This window comes from Poecile atricapillus, chromosome 2 (genome assembly GCF_030490865.1).
Source record: "Poecile atricapillus isolate bPoeAtr1 chromosome 2, bPoeAtr1.hap1, whole genome shotgun sequence".
Classification (NCBI taxonomy): Eukaryota; Metazoa; Chordata; class Aves; order Passeriformes; family Paridae; genus Poecile; species Poecile atricapillus.
Genome location: NC_081250.1, coordinates 30,172,877 through 30,189,869, shown reverse-complemented (window position 1 = coordinate 30,189,869; position 16,993 = coordinate 30,172,877). Strand labels below are relative to the sequence as shown.

At 35.9% G+C, this 16,993-nt stretch overlaps 1 protein-coding gene across 4 annotated transcripts in view; it reads left to right on the top strand.

Annotated features, from left to right (window-relative positions):
• Nucleotides 1-16,993, top strand: part of SNX13 (sorting nexin 13) — a 67,741-nt gene that overhangs the window by 24,871 nt on the left and 25,877 nt on the right. For 3 of the 4 annotated variants that reach the window (XM_058831770.1, XM_058831771.1, XM_058831769.1), the window contains exons 3-12: nt 2,726-2,828; nt 7,813-7,902; nt 8,304-8,425; nt 10,793-10,914; nt 11,061-11,162; nt 11,821-11,909; nt 12,357-12,440; nt 14,824-14,962; nt 15,405-15,493; nt 16,160-16,259. In XM_058831770.1, the coding sequence (XP_058687753.1) occupies nt 2,726-2,828; nt 7,813-7,902; nt 8,304-8,425; nt 10,793-10,914; nt 11,061-11,162; nt 11,821-11,909; nt 12,357-12,440; nt 14,824-14,962; nt 15,405-15,493; nt 16,160-16,259 (1,040 nt within the window). Of the gene's footprint in view, nt 1-2,725; nt 2,829-5,186; nt 5,274-7,812; nt 7,903-8,303; nt 8,426-10,792; nt 10,915-11,060; nt 11,163-11,820; nt 11,910-12,356; nt 12,441-14,823; nt 14,963-15,404; nt 15,494-16,159; nt 16,260-16,993 lie in introns of those variants that run through there. The other variant, XM_058831772.1, reaches the window with a different exon arrangement.

The window sequence follows — 16,993 nt, the reverse complement described above, 5'->3', positions numbered from 1 at the left end:
ATTTAAATAATTAAAAATGAAGCAAAGTATTAGCGAAACTAATATTGAGATTTTTCTAAGCAAGTTCTTGTCTGTGAACTCTGATTGGTGTTATGATTTTTAAGTTACAGGGAACAGGAGGGCAGTTAAACCTGCTTTTATTTCTTGCTGTCGTATGGCAAGTAAAGATGGCTGTAATGGAATTAGAGAACCCAGTGAATTCCTCTTTTGTGTTGTCAAGCTACTGATAATTTCTGTAGCTTTTTTTTTCCCCCTCTTTCATGGAATTAACCTCACAGCTTCTGAATTGCTGGGCCTCTGGGGGACTTAAGAAGAAATTTTTTAATTTTGGGAATTAAAACCTTTAAATGGCATATTTTAGCTTGGATAGGATTTTTTCTCTAATCTTGTAAGTGAGAGTATCATATATCAACAGCTATCTGCATTAAAAGAATGTATTACTTCAGCACATTTCAAGCCTGGAATAGCTTTGTGACTTCCTGTGGTCACAAATGCTGGTCAGCTGGCCTTTAAATTGAATGCTTTGAAATTTGTCTGAAAAGCTGTGTGTGTTTAGTCTTCCTAAGGCTAATCTATTTTCTTATTTTCATTGCTTGAGATTTCAAAGGGTACATGCTCTGCTTATTCTAGAACTGGGGCAGACACTAGTTTTTCATCTAATGTCATGGGGTGGCTTTACCTTTAAGATAGCTTTGGGAGCTAAGGAAGTGAAGCTGCTGGTGACGGATGGGAGTCTTTTCTCCTGACCAATTATCAGTCATTTCTAAGAATTGACAGCAGTTTTAACCATTGAAAAGTGAAGTCAACTTGTAAACACCTCCTTAAGATGTAAAGCCAGAACACTTTTGCCCTCTTTGTTTCCTGGCTGTGAAAGGTAACAGAGCTTTAGCTGGTTCCCGTTCCCTGCCCAGGCCATGTGGCCCGGGCGGGGGCTGGGCTGGGCCCAGCGGCTCCCGGCTGGGAGATGGGGCCTGCGGGGCTTGCCCCGGGCTCTGGCCAGGCCAGGCTGGTCCCTGGCTCGGCTGCAGTTTTTGCTGTGACTGAATTCACCAGAGACTGCTGAGTAAAGAAAGAAAGAAAAAAAAAGCTCTTGACCTGCAGCGGGCTGAGACAGCGACCACACTCTCCAGAGCAGCCATTAAGAATCTTCCGTCGCAGACAGCTCCAGCTGCTGCTCCAGCAGAGGTCACAGAACCATCTACAAAGCCTGGGCAGGATTTTAACCTTTTCATTACCCAGATGAGACTTGCAGATTAATCCTTTTATCCATAGAGAAAAAAAGAGAGTAATCAACATGTAAAGAGACTTTATAAACTATCAGAGACAGTAAAGAAAAGAAGCTTCAGAAAAGGTATAGAATAAGGAGATGCTTTATAAGCTGAAATATTTTTCTGTTAAAGCTATGGAGATGGACAATAAGGTCCTGAAAAAAACTCCTTTAATTCATGATAGAGTATATAAGGAGGAATGGAGTGTTCAAAGTGTGGATTTTGAGTAAAAAGTAGAGTAATTGTGATACAGTGAAGTGCTGGAACAAAGTGAAGCGAAGATTTGAAGCCTTGGGGGGCGATGAGAAAACTGTTTTCTAGTGGAGCTCACAGAGACAGATGAAGAATACTTTTGTCTTTGAATAACGCATCCTTAAAATGACATCCCTAGACTCATGGCCCATACACACCTCAGAGTGGTGTGAAATGGGAGGAGTGAGCTCTGGTGACAAGATTTCTGGGCAGTTGATATCAGGGAAATAGAAAACTATAACAGAAATAGTTTTCTTGTGAGAAACTCCATAGATTAACAGAAAGAGACTTCTGTTTCTCTACAAAGACTGATGAAAAGACTGTAGCAGGAACTGGGACTGTTTTAACCACCAAAGTTCTAAAGTTTTTTCTGTCTCTATGTTGTCACGTGTACAAAAGAATGGTCAAATAGTGGGGGATAAAAGAGTATTCTGGAAGTTTATTCTGGGTTTTTTTTTTTTTGGTGTTTTGTGGTTTTTTTTTTGTTTGTTTTTTGGTTTATTTTTTTTTTATTCTTGTAGTTTTGTTAATAAACTTTCTTTATTCGTTTTAAGTTTTAAGCCTGTTTTGCTCTTGTTCTAATCCATATCTCACAGCAAGAAATAAGTAATTTTTTAGTTACTGGTTTAAAACCACGACAATTTCTTAGTAAAACCAGCTTGATGTTCATGTGGTTTTGTGCCCTAGTGTCATAAGCTATAAATAAATTCTTGCTGTTCTAGCAAGGGTAAGCACAATGTCTAAACATATGCAGTGGTTAGTTATGCTTGCTGCATCAGTTTATTCCTGGACTGTGATTTTGTGGCTTACACTACCGTGGAGCAGCCTACAGAGTTTATTTCTGCATAGTGATGGAGACTCTTCATATAAATGCAACCAAAGCAACTTCTGTACGTACCCCTCTTCCCAAGTGCTAATATTTGTGAGCACAGGCAATGTGCCATCACAGCAGGCACACTGTAGACAATGCTATATAGATCTTCTGTGTGGTAAGAATATATCAAGACAGACAATACAAGACTGGGAAACTTCATACTTAGGGTTGTGTCAGTTATTTTGAGCAGCATGTTACAGTGTGAAAAAGCATGAGCGTAAACAGTGAGGACTGTTATGTATTGTCATTTTATATAACTTGCTGTTAAATATTTTCTAGATGTGAGAAAACGTGGCTGTTTTTGTACCTGGTCTTTCTTTTTCCATTTTAGGGGTTTTGTGGTTACTCTTTTATTTGGAAAAAGCAATTCAGAAAAATACCTTGAGCAGTGTGAACATTCGTTTCTCCCTTGTATGTCAGTTGGGATCCCTAAGGTAAGGAAAGTTTTCTGGTCTTAACTTCCAGATCAGATTTTATAACTCAGTTAGACATAATCAGTTTTAATATAAGAGTTGTGCCCATTTCTCAAGGTAAAAGAGCCTGCTTTTATCATTTGAATCAGCTGCAATGTGTAAGTGAAATGCAATATTTTTCTTTTATGAAATACAAATTTTTTAATAGGTTATGGAAAGTTTGATTAAAGTGTTGTTTCTTCATTGTGAGAAATGAGTATGATATGACTGACTAATATAATCTGTTGGGAAATTAATAACCATGCCTTTCTATACGACTTGTGTGTCTTGGTTTGTTTTGGGGGGTAGCTCTTGCTTTTCTGTGCAAGATTGTCACCACTATTTAGGTGTCTTCCATCACTGGATCTGTAGTCTCTCCACTTTTGATTGTGATCACAAAGTTGCCTGTCTAAGGAAGTCAAACTGTTACAAAAGTCTAGATTTGCAGTCCTTCAAGGATGTCGAAGTTATCTTTGGCTCTCTTTAAGCAAAAATTCTGGAAAGGCATAGATGAATACAGAGCAGCAGTGGAATCCACTTTTCAGCTCTTTTCTTTTCTGAATACCCAGCAGACACATCGTTTTGGTTGATGGACTTAAGTTCAGGGTTCCTAAGTGGCTAAGTCTACATCTGTTTGCTATAGAAAAAGTTGTTGATAGCCAAGAGGTAGATTTTCTAGGAGTTCCTCAATGCATCTTGTTAGCTCAGAAGTTTAGATATATCTTGGCCTAATCCATTAGCACTCATCAGAATAAACACTTCATGCCAAAGATTGCTAATAATTAAATTATGTTAAATTTAATCTCACAGCTATTCTGACTGAAGCATCCTGTTCTTTCTTAGCTGTCAGTTCACTGCACTTCATGTTGTCTATCAAAGGGCATGAATGTTCAGCATTATCAGTAGCACATAGAAATTTGCCTTGTGATTCAGCAGTATGTTTTCTAGTCACAGAACTTTTTTCTGTGACTGTTTCATAGCTTGTTTGGTAAGTGGCCTTTTCACTTAAGTCTTTGAATATTTTAAGGTAAATCTTAACATATACCCTAAACTTTCAAGCAAGGTCACTGCTCCAGATGAAAAGTACAAAGGTTAAGACTGAAAAAGGAAAAGTCAGCAGTTAGCTAATGTTTCTGTTTTGTTAATGAAACCTCATTTTGGATGGCTAAGATTATTGATGCTATATAGACTTCAGTGCTTCTATTATATAGGTTATGGAGCATGTCCTAGGTTTTGAGAGCAGATTTAGAGAAGCTTTTGTGGTTTTTAAATTTCCTCTACATGCTGAAACTTTTTTTAATGTTAATGTTACTTTTTTGGGTTCAGTATGTACGTATGCTCTGGTTGCTTTATAAAAGAATAAAATCTTGTGGAGTTTTTGTGAAATTTTTGCAATCTAGTGTGACATCTGATTTGAGTATGGACTATTGCCACAGTACTTTCCTCAACTGACCTGTCTCCACTAATCTCTGGATTTAAGTTTTGTAATGTGAAGGTATTTGTTTTTAGCTGACTTATGAAATGCTATTTGAAGCTGTTCACCAAATAAAATGTATTTGTCTTCTACAATTGTGTTTTCTCTTTTGCCACTGCATTAAAGTATAATTAACAAGTGCAGGTGAGCTTTTCAGTAGCAGTGCAAGTAGAGATGAGTCCCACCCAAAACCAAACGTGTTGTTTGCTTGTGATTCCTATTTGCTATTTCTGTATTAAATTTCTGCTTACTTGCATGGAAAATAATATTTTTAACTTTAAATTTTTTTCATGTTTAAAATAATTTTGGCCTTAAATGGTCTTGAACAATGAATATTCTTTCTAGTGGCTGGTGTGTATAGATTATACTTCTTCCATGAACTAGGTACGAGCTGAATTCACCTGAACATTTAATTATTTTGTGGTAGTCTGAGGAATAATCTGGTGATACTTGTTCTTTATAAGATGCTCTTTTCATCAGAGTTTTATTGATAGTTTTGGGGTATTTTTGGTACTTAGAGATTTTCTTCAGGCTATGATAAATGTTCAAATGCTTGATTTTACAGAAATCATTTGTAATACAGAGCATCAAAATTGTGGCTGGATGTAATGTGTAGAATGTACCTTTACATTACTGCACCAGATTTGGTGCTGATAGGTTTCCTTGATTGCTGCTGCAGATTATACTTATTAGCAAATATATAGTGAATACCTCACATTAAGGAGAATACTTAAGGTACATTTGATGGAAGATTGTATACCTTTCTATGGTTTTTTTTTGTTTGTTTACATACACACAGGGAGGCTTAAAAATTAGGCTTAGACCTGCTTTTTCTTTTTGCAAATCATATATAGCTTCTGTGTCAGGAACCTTCAGGATGATGCAATAATGAACTGGCTCTGCAAGATAAACAGTTGTCTGCAGGCTTGTATTAAAACAATGTTGAGTGAAAGGTAAGTTTAGAGCCTTCTGAGCTGTTAACTTGAATGCTGCTTTCAGTTGAAATTACAGTTTCACTCCAACTTCAACAGAAGTGTGAAATGTTTGGTTATGATACTTGATGTCTCTAAGCTTCACCCAAAAGACAAATAATTTCTGGAGGCTGTGTACAAGATTGCCAAGGTGCAGTAAGAAAATAGCGATAACAACTTACAAGCAGTAGTTGTATGTTGGATCCCTGAGTAGTCTCTGAGTTTCTTTAAGTCAGTGGGTAATATCCTATGTCACAGATTTGAGGCAGATGTGTAAATACTCCCTGTGTTTTGTCCACCTGTGAAACCCTGTGACTGCAATTGAGGAAACAGTAGCACAGTCTAAAAGAGGAATATTTCATATTAGGCAGTTAGCTAACAGTTTCAAAAGAGGACTTAAGAAATACCCATTAGTGCAGTGAAACGAAAGTGTGAAATAACTCAGCGCAGTTAGATGCTTGTGGAGTCTGGATTTGTTTGTGCTGCATCTCACTTTGGGGAGTCTGTGTCTTGCATTCCTCCAAGGTGCTTCCTCCCTGCTTAAAATGAAGCAAAAAGATGTCAAATAACAAGTGATACCCATTTTTCCTAACCAATGATTTAATGATGATAGAGTGCATCAGACTAATTGTGAGTGAAATGACAGTCAAATGAGACAGTTGTCATGTGAATTGAGTCCTTCATTTAAGTTTGTGTTTTGTTTCAGTGTCTGAAAGGCAGAAGTAAAACCAACAATGCTTTCCAAGTGAGACTAGTCAGCTGTTGTACCTCTAATGGAATAAAAGCACATACTCTCTATATTTTAGATATCTTCAGACATATCAAAAGCAAATTAAATTATACTGCTGGCACATAAAAATTTCACTGGAGATAAAGAATATGACAAAATGGTCTAATCTTGTAGTTGGCTTTGCTTTGAGCAGAAGGTTGGACAAAATATGAATTAGTGAAATCCAGGTCAAAACCTGGATCCTATGAACATTCAGATTTTTACCAAGTAATCTTGCATATACTCTCTCTCTCTCTCTCTCTCTCTCTCTTTCTTGTGCCTGCTGATTTTTTACTGCCATATTTTCCTCTCTGTTTTCCAAAGGTAGTTTATGAATGCAGTCCTTCAAAGTTATTTTGACATTCTCTCTGGTAATATGTACTATGCTGTGCTTAGTAAAAAGGTTTCATTATTCAGTTCCATATCATTTTGGTGTTTTTGACACAATCAGCACAAAAATACTTTGAAAATTCATCAGTCTATGGGTGGAATATACTAATTGTTTGAATATGAACAGTTTTATTTGTATCAAAGCAGCATTGAAGGTTCCCTTGTCTTGGAAGCAAAAAAATATACAGAATTTCGCAACAAAATATTTCTGTGTTATGATACAGAGTTGCTTAAATAGGAGGATGATTTTTTTTTCTGGCCTCAGGTACTTCACTGCCGTTCACTGTTAACTGATTTGAGTGAGAGATATTTAGGGCGAGTCACGTAGAATAAAAACCTTGGATATTTGGTTTATAATTCCTTCATTTATGCTTTTGGCAGTTCTTTTTTTCCAGTATAGTCATAACTTTTTCTCTAGATCAAAGAAGTTACTGGTTTATTTGAACAATAGTGTAAGTTGTTGGGTTGTTATTTCTGTGAAAATAGAGGAGTTTATTGCCTGTTTTATTGAAATTTTGTAGAAAGACTGCATTAGTCCACTGGAGATAAGCACTGATAAAGGGAGTTCTTTTTTGGTATGTCACTTGCCAAAAGTCATCTCTGATGAGGTCATTCTTGGAGTTAAATGCTTTGAGTTACAAATCCTTCTATAAAGTAATTTCTTTCCCTCTTCATCAATTACTTTCCAAAGGCTCGTCTGTTGAGTAGCAATGGTACAAAAAAGTAATTTATGTTCTGGCATATAGAATAAACTGAGGTGGATAAAGAAACCGAAAAACCCAACTGAAAATTATCTGCCTGAGATGGCACAGTCAAGTCACAAACAGGAGGGGAACTGGAGTCTTTCACAAAAACTATATTGTGCTGTTCTTGTGTCTCCCCCTTCCTTCCCTTTCTAACTGTTTGAGTTTTATTTCCTTCTGACTTAGTAATTTAGCAAACACTTGTTCCTTTATAGTAAGCAAAAAGTAAGTTTCCAGGAGTTCCTCATCATTAAGTACTATATAGAGAAAAATACAGAAACTTGTTGCTCAGAGAGGTATGTTTCCATTCCTGGAAACATTGTAGGTCAGGTTGAACAGGGCTCTGAGCAACCTGATGTAGTTCAAGATGTCCCTGCCCTTTGCAGGTGGGTTGAACTAGACCTTCCAACCCAAATAGCTCTGTGAGTCTATGATTATATCTTCTCTATAAATTAAAATAATATAGAAAATGTTTAATTACTGGAAGTGTGTATATATATATATATATATGTATATATATATATATATATATATATATAAAATATATATCATAAGCAGTAGAGCTGTTTTTTAATTAGAGCTACACCCTACAAAGTTACATATCCCAATCTCTTTCAAGTGCATAGAAGAAATGAAACGTGAAGCCAGACCTATTAAGATTGACAGAAGACTGACAGGTGCAAACATAATTGATGAGCCTTTGCAACAGGTAAGTTCTAACCAGGACTATTTAACCTACTTCTATTTTTTTGCAAGTATTGAGTATATATGCAACTATGTAATACAGAAGTAGTTGAGTGACAAGTGACAAATAGAATTTCAAAATTTTACCATATATGAGTGATAAATGAAAAACAATGGGAGATGGTCCAGCATATTGGGCAATGTTTGAGTATGTTTTCAGTATATTTTACTTTCTCAGTGTACTGGTGATAAAAACGGTATGTGCAAACCAGTCTGAAAAAGAAGTTTTAGTGTGTGAATTTTATTGTTTTACTCCCAGTTTCATAATGACAGAGACTGCTATTATGTTATCAGGCACAAAAAACTGTTGTATATTTTTTGTCCTTTTTCATGAGGTTTTTTTTTTTCTTTTCTTTCCAATTTCAGGTAATCCAGTTTTCTCTGAGAGACTATGTGCAGTATTGGTATTACACACTAAGTGATGATGAATCCTTTCTTCTGGAAATTAGGCAGGCTCTTCAGTATGCACTTGTTCAGTTTTCTGCCAGGTAAGATTTGTTTTATTTACATTAATATACTGTGGGTTGTATGGTAGTAGATAAGTGATTAAGTTCATCTACTAGCATAGTTCAGTGCATTTTACGGAAAGAACATATAAAAATTTAAGATTATAAGAAGTACAGTCTTTTGCTGTATAATGGAGATGATGGCGTTTGAAGTCACGATCTTTCGCGAAATGGCCATTTCAAAATTTAGATCAATGTCTAAAATCACTGAGCTGATTTTTTTTCTTTTTTACAACTTAAGCATTAAGTTTGTGAACCATTACATCTTTGTATTCAGGTCTTTTTTCTCTGAAGAGTAGGGCAACTCCCAAGGTAGCTGGTCCAGTCCAAAAGTCTGAATTCAACATATGTGTCATCTCAGATGATTTTTAGAGGTGGTGTGGTTCTTCTGTATGTAAGAGCAATGGGTATTTTAAAAACAATAGTAGTCCAGGGAATAAAGTAGAATGTCACATATGCAAACTTTTTTTTAAAACAGGATTGATTGAGGACAAATGGATAGTTTGTTCATTGCCCCTTATTCCTACTGCTGTTCCCTGACTTCTTGCTACTTGATTAAACAACTCGTCTGGGAAACTGACCTCTTTAGTATGGCTGATTTCCCAGCCTGGGTACCACATGCCTTTATATCCATATACTTGCTTATTAAGTTTTTATTTCAGGTATTCATCCCACTGTGCTTGTTGTTACTTGCTTTGTCTGCAGAGGAGATTGTGGTTCACCTAAATATAAGTAACTTCTTAGCAATTTCAGGTGTTATCCCCTCCCTCTGTTGACTTGAAAACTTAGGTTACTGTGCTTTTCTGACAATGAGGGTCAAAGATGGGAGAGCTGGGTTTAATACTAGGAAGAAATAACTATAATAGTAATTACAAATATAATAGAATAATATATAATGTAATAGAGTAAAATAATGAAAATCCTAGGAAACAGTGTTGAAATGGTGAAAACCGTGCTAAATAAACTGTTACAGCAGACAAACTTATGGTTGCATGAAATGGACCTGACTACCCAGCTTCAGTGTTTTTATCTGTTTGGCAGAGTTACTTCATTGGACAGCGTCGAGCACTGAGTTTGTGTCAAAGTAGGTCAAATTCTTGCAAGTTTAGTTTTCTTTCCTACGGTACTATAGCTCTTCAAAAATAGGCACTGCTCCTGTGCACTTGTGTTCTGCTGTAGAAAGCAAATCAATTTCACAGGCCTAGAGCAGTTCTTCTGCAGAAAAAATGACATAGTGTATTCATAATGCCTGTAGTTGGGTATAGCTGAAGCAGTTGAGGTTAGTACCATCTCCTGTACTTTCATACAGCCTGTCAGCTTCTGGGGAGAATGAGTACAGTGGGAATCTCCCAACTCCCTGACAGCTGCGGCTTTGGGATCCTGGTGTAAGGCTGCCACCCAGAGGTTTTGTGCGGGTCTGGCTTGTGCCGGTGTTAGATCTGGACTGTTCGATCGATGGCCCTTTGGGACAATTCTGCTTCTTATTTACACGTCTAGATTTTGTGGGAGCTTTCCCTTTCTTCCAGAGTTCCTTATCTCTTTCTCTATCTTTGAGAAGAGCAGGTAAGGAACAACACAAAAAAAGGAAGTGTTCTAGAAGGATTCCTACTATAACAAAGTAAGCATCTTGAGGGAGTTTAGGCAATAAAATATTTAGTGCAGGGTAAGAGCTATTACTAGCATCAAGGTTCATTAAACCTATAATGCCAAATCACATTTTCAGGTTGCCTAGTAAGGCACAGATACCATAAAAATGCCTCTATCCTTTTCACACCACTAAGGAAGCAGTTTTGTGTAAATCTAACAGTGACTATTTTCTGATCTAAACCTGTGTGTGTTGTTAGAAGAGTATGCTAAGTACCTCATGTAAGCTGTGGAATCAATCGTTGATAATATTAGATTGTGTTTAGTTTCAAGTGAAATGTGTGTTTTCTCATTGGTGCATATTCTGCAAATTCAGAAGAAAATGATTTTGATTCGATGCCTTCCAAAATGGTAGCAAGTACGGCTGAAAAAGACGTAGAGAGTATTTTAGTTTTACCTTGTGAGCTGTTTATATCAGGACTTCTCACAGGTGCTTGACAATATCACAAATCAGAGCACTATTCTAGATGCAAATGTTGACTTTCAACCAAATCAAGCATAAATATTAATGTGGTGTGAGAGTGGTATTTTACAATATTTGGTTTTTCAGTAGATAGGCAATTAGGAGGCTGATTTATTTCTTTGCTTTTCCATGTTTACTGTCAGTGTGGTTCTTGGCAGGAAGGAAGGAAAAGTAGGAATTTATTATTGTTCTTTGTGTTCACAACAAAATAATTAATTTCCATGGATGTCCTTTACTAATAGGTCAAAGGAAACAGACTGGCAGCCTTATTTCACTACACGACTTGTTGATGACTTTGGCACTCATCTTCGAGTTTTCAGAAAAGCTCAGCAAAGGATAGCAGAGAAAGGTGATCAGATGAAAGGTAATGTGAAGTATTTTTTAATTGGATCTGAATAGGCTGTTATCTTATGTGTATGAAATATAGTTAGCTTTATTTTATAACTCAAGTTTGCTCTCAAGTTTCTAGTCTTGACAAAAACATGCTTTCTTTTATTTTCTTTTCCATAGATCAAGCTGAGGAACTTGTAGATACATTCTTTGAGGTTGAAGTTGAAATGGAAAAAGAAGTCTGTCGTGATCTAGTCTGCACTTCTCCCAAAGATGAAGAAGGTCTCTCAATATTATTTTCTGAGTAAATATTTTAGTACGGGAGACTAAATTAAAGTACTAACAATTATGTTCACAATATGAAGTGAGTTAAAATCTTAGCATATGACTTTCAAAGTGTGGTTATATAACATACAAGTATATTTCCTCTGGTTTGTACATATTAATGCTAGAACTAAAACATAGCATGTGGATATGTAAGTTGTCCTCCTTTCATTGGAAGAATTTTAAGATAAAAGTATTTTTTCCTGAGAGAGAGGGGATGGTTTTGCAGATTCTTACTGCTTTTTGTTATATGTGCCTTCCTTATCACTATTCTGTAGTCTTCCTTCAAAAACCACTATAGTTTTAGGCAAAGTGTTGAAGGAGGGGAAAAAAAGCTCTATATGTTAAGTAAGGAAAATTAATTAGAGTTAGGTTGTTGGGGTTTTTTTAATCTTGCAATTTGGCTTTTGTTGTCTTGGGTTTGAGGTAGATCTTTTTCATCAGTGCTGCTTATATTCCATCTGAAAGGTATTCCTGTAATGCAATATAAGAGATACATGACTGAATGTTTGAACTCAGAATCAAGTATTTATCTATGGGATTTGGTGATATCAGGTAAGATGTGAAGTAACATAATACGCAACTCTGCTGAGGGGGTTTTGTTTTCTTTCTCTAGGATTCCTAAGGGATCTGTGTGAGGTTTTACTGTATATATTGCTACCTCCTGGAGACTTCCAGAACAAGATCATGCGATACTTTGTCAGGGTAAGTACAGACTCTAAAAACGATCCCAATTCTTTGGTTTAATGTCATAAAAAAATTATAGATCTAAACTGCTGGTCTTATTTTCTAAAATTGATCTAATTTAATATTATTTTAAGCTAGAGTCTTGGTAAGTATTTAATAACAGTGAACAGTTTGTCTGAAATGTTTTTGAAGGGTCTTTAAACTCCATCATGACAAAAGCATGAGAAGATAGATGTTGTTTTTCTCGAGGTTGTTTTTTTCTTGAGGAGGTTTGTCTTGTAATTTCTTGCAATTACAAATTACATTTGTAGTGTTAATTGGAAGAGAATGTGGTAGTGCGTATTAAATGTTTTCTGTAATTACACTTGTGTGTTTGAAGGTCTACACAGTGATGTTTAAATTGTTGCAGTTATACTAGCTTTATGAATAAATATATAAAATGGTCTATTATCCTTTGTTTTTTAGGAAATCCTCTCCCGAGGAATTCTTCTTCCATTAATAAACCAGCTCAGTGATCCTGATTATATTAATCAGTATGTCATATGGATGGTAAGATTTAAAATGTTTAAAATTATTTGTATCTCCAGAACATTTTCATATAAAGCTTTATTTGTGTTCCATATAATCATGATGGATAAGTGTCTGATATAAAAGTTACCAATGAATGTTGGTAGAGATAGTGAACTTAGGGCTGTTATATTAAATTTTATATTATATTGAGTTACAAATACACATAGACACAGACACTATATATATTTGCACTCTTCATTTTGATTGTTCAGCAAAAGTTGCCTGACTGAGGACAAAATGTGTATCACAAAATGTGGAGTTCACTCCTCTGAATATTCTGTTTGGCTGTTTGGGAAGTGTGGCAGTAACCGTGGGGGTGTATTCCCCTGACTGTGTTTACAGTTTGGCCCTTCAAGCTTAAGAGGCCTCAAAAATAAAAGCTAAGAAACATTTATGTTCTGCTAAGGAATTTCAGGGCAATTGTTTTAGGACCATTTGTGTTAACCCTAAATAATTCAACTGAATAGGCAGAAACAATTTTTTTACTTTGATAATTCTTCTAATGCACTTGCAAGAAAAGCCCCCAAACTATTTAAAGTAGTATTATAGTAAAGCTAACAAAAATAGAATATTTGTGCTTTAATTAACAATATCAATTCTTTGCAAAGCAAGTTAAAACTTACTTTTAAATGTTATTATCCTTTATAGTTCACGAATCAAGTTTAATATTTTTTCCCCAACTTCTCTCTTTTTATTCATATATTTTAGTCTTATAGTATACACAAGTTCTATGCTGAAAACACCCTTGAATTTCAAAGTTCTTATTACATATGGAATTCTGGAATGGCTTCAAGTGTATGTGTACAATGTTTCCTTCACTCCAGCCTGCTCCATTTCATGTAAAAGTTTGCATGCATTCTACAGGTACCTGGATTTAGCAAGAAAAAATACTGCTCATCTGGACTAGAATTTTCAATTTTCAATTCCCCCTTCCTCCTATGTGTGTTCTATGTTTGTAACTTGGCCTCATTCTTTATTTACTGAGCACTGCCCCCAGCTGCATCCAGAGATATGATTCTGAATTTTTTATAAAGCTTTCTGTTATGTTAGTGATGTCCCAAATAACTAATTTTCAAAATTGCTTTCTGAGATGGACAAGTAAATGTGCTGGGCAAAAGATAAGGAAAAAATTTGATACAAGTCTTTTGAAATAGAGATTGTTGCAGAAATTAAGGTCAGAAGTAGAGATGACTGAAATAAATCCTGGCTGCTTTTGGAACCTTTGACATAAAGTCAGACTTGAATGAAAAGATCAGTTTCTGGAAAAGAGAAGTTTAATTACAGGTTTCTAGGCATACCACAGTCTGATACTAATTCTGTTGCAATAAAATACAAAGCTTCAATATAAAATTAGAAGTTAAGTCAAACTTCTTTCTTCACAGTGAAATTCACAGATTTACAAAATGTTTTAAGTTCAAGCGTTGCCTGTATTGTTGCTTTTAAAAGCAGATTTCTAGGGAGATTTTTCTATTTACTTTGATCAATGGTATCCAGTCTTCATTCTTTCTGCTTTGTGCAGCTCATGTCAATGCACTTGCTCAGTATGGACCAAGTAGTACATTTCCATATCAAAGTGAGCATCTAGAATAGATGTGTGTGAAGTGACTTTTTTAGCTTCAGATGGTAAAACAGCATTAGAACTCAACCCTCAGCACCTGCGTGCACGTGTTGTAAAGCTGCCAGCCTTTCCCTGGTCTCCATGCTGCATTCACAGCACAGTTTCCAGTGATCTTGGCAATACAGCAGGCTTCCTTCACTTGCACAAATTCCTTTGAGTCCCTAGAGCAGGTTCACTCTATGCTAATAGTGGTAAAATAGTATATGTTTAAATAGCTTAATAGTATTTGCCAGGGTATCATAATTAGGGTTCCAAAGTAGAGTCATTTGCTCTTTTTTTCCTCTCTGTAGGTTCTTATTACATTGTAGAATGTTTTAATTATTTTTGTAATTTTGTATCTTAAGAAGCCATTACTCTGGGAGCATGTATACTTGCTGGGGATCTTGGTAAAGCTGAACCTGTTCAGTGGTCTCATCATTTTCTGCCTGCTTAGCTAAGGTGATAAAAGCAGAAGAAGGTGGATTGGATTTTGGAGATCTTCATTAAGGAGGTTGATGGACTTTCCATGTGTCTGTGTATACTTCTTGAAAACAGGAAGTGATGGTGTGAAATAAGTTTTGACTATGCATCCTTTTTTTCTGTCCTAGTCAATGTAAAATTTCAGTACCAAAAGGAAGTTTAGAAGTGTCAAAGAATTTTCAAAATGCTACTTTGCAGTGCTGTATCAAAGTAATTCACTTGAAGAGCATGTCTTGTACTTTTAGCTGTTTTGCATTGTTTACGCTATAAAACTTTGTGTTTCAGATTCGTGATTCCAACTGTAACTATGAGGCCTTTATGAATATTATTAAATTAAGTGATAATATAGGAGAGTTGGAAGCAGTGAAAGATAAAGCAAGTGAAGAACTGCAATATCTTCGATCTCTAGATACAGCAGGAGATGGTTAGTGCTGCATTGTTTTGCAAAATTTGAAATGCATTTACCTGCATGATCTCTGTAGAATATTGCAACAATTAAAAAATGAAAGCTCTGATGCAGCATAGTATAAAGTATTTTATTTTTTAAAAAATTGCCTGAGAAGTGATAAAACTCGAGCTTTCATTCTCGTAAGTGTTTTATTGGTTGGTGTGTGTCTGATTCCTTTTTGTAAATATAGAGAATTTGATTAGCTAAGTGTATTTCTGTTAAAACTGCCTGAATGGTGGTTCTGAATTTCAGTAATATTTAAGGTATTAATGGTAGTCATTTAACCATTAATCTGAAAAAGGAGAAAGAAAAATATTTCTTCTTGTTCACTTTCATTAGCAAAGTATTTAAGCTGAAAAAACACCCCAAGACTTTGGGACTTCCTGCATTGCTGAATTGTCTTTGTTTTTGCTTTCAGATATCAATACTATAAAAAATCAAATAAACAGTTTATTATATGTTATTAAAGTATGTGATTCAAGAATTCAGAGGTTGCAGTCAGGAAAAGTAAGTGTTTTAAAACTTTTTTTTAGTTTCCAAAGAGTGAGGTTACAAATGACTGACTAGTTGTTCATTTTGCTGGTTTTTTAACTAAGGGTTGATAGAGTTGGTCTATTTGGCTTTACTTAGTTTCTTGACTCTCTTAAGTCGACCTAGATGTGGTTCCAAGATAATGTAATAATCTGTATGTATTGACTACTAAAATGATTAAGCATTCTATAGCTGGAACTGAAGGCATTGCTGTAATGGCAAGAAATGCCATATAGTCAGAAGAAAATGTGACAGAGGTGGATTTAAGTTGTGGTGACCTGGGCTCATCAAATACTTAATTAATTCTTGTTAATTAATTTCCTAATGCTGTCATTGTTGATGAGGTATTTGGGGTTTATTTGACCTGTAGAATATTACATGAACAGCAATATTAAAATCCAGTTTACCATGCAGCAGAATAGCTGCAGCCTGTTTTGAAGGCAAATAATTAAGGAAACATGACCTTCTAATCTAGATCTTCATTTACTAGCAATCATGAAAATAGCTAATCATTGAGATGCTACTTTATTTTATGTAATGTAATATTTTCTAACCTATATGCTTTGTGGTAAGTAGAAGTTTTAAAAGTTAATTAAAAAAAAAAAAAAAAAGGTTATAAACACACCGGACTGTGTCTTACAGGAAATAGATACTGTGAAACTGGCAGCAAACTTTGGAAAACTTTGCACAGTCCCTCTGGACCATATTCTGGTAGACAATGTTGCACTACAGTTTTTTATGGGTAAGTGTTAATTTAGCTGGTCTGTTTTACTTATATAGAATATGCTAACTCACAGGACTGTATACTTAGAATTGCTAAATGTCAGTACTAAGAATATCCATCAGTTTTGTTGTTGATTTTTTAATGCAGTGGCTGGAAACAGTCCAGGAAGTTCCTGGAGTGTGTGGGAGGTACTTCCTGATAGACTTGATGAGGCAGCCAACCTAGGAAAGCACCTGTCTGAACTTGTTTGCAAACAGGGTGATGTGATGGTTGGAGGCTGCCTTGGGCATAAAGTGAACACCCTCAATCAGTTTACAAATGACACTTAAGTTGGGCAGGAGTGTCCATCTGCTGGAGGGAAGGAAAGCTCTTCAGAGGGAGGAAGGTTGGATTTATGGTCCAAGTTAATTTGTATGAGATTCAATGAAGCCAAGTGCCTGCACTTGTGTCAACCCCAGGCAGTGCTGCAGGCTGGGGGCAGAGTGACTGGAAACTGCCTCTCAGAAAAGCACCTGGGAGTGCTGATTGACAGGAGCTGAACATGAGCCAGGAATGAGTCAAGTTGACCAGGAAGGCCATTGGTATCTTGGCTAGAATCAGCAATAGTGTGGCCAGCAGGATTAGGGCAGAGATTGTCCCCCTGTACTCAGCACTGGTGAGGCCACACCTCAAATCCTGTGTTGAATTTTTGGGACTTTCACTACAAGAAAGACATTGCGGTGCTGGAGCATGTCCAGAGAAGGGCAACAAAG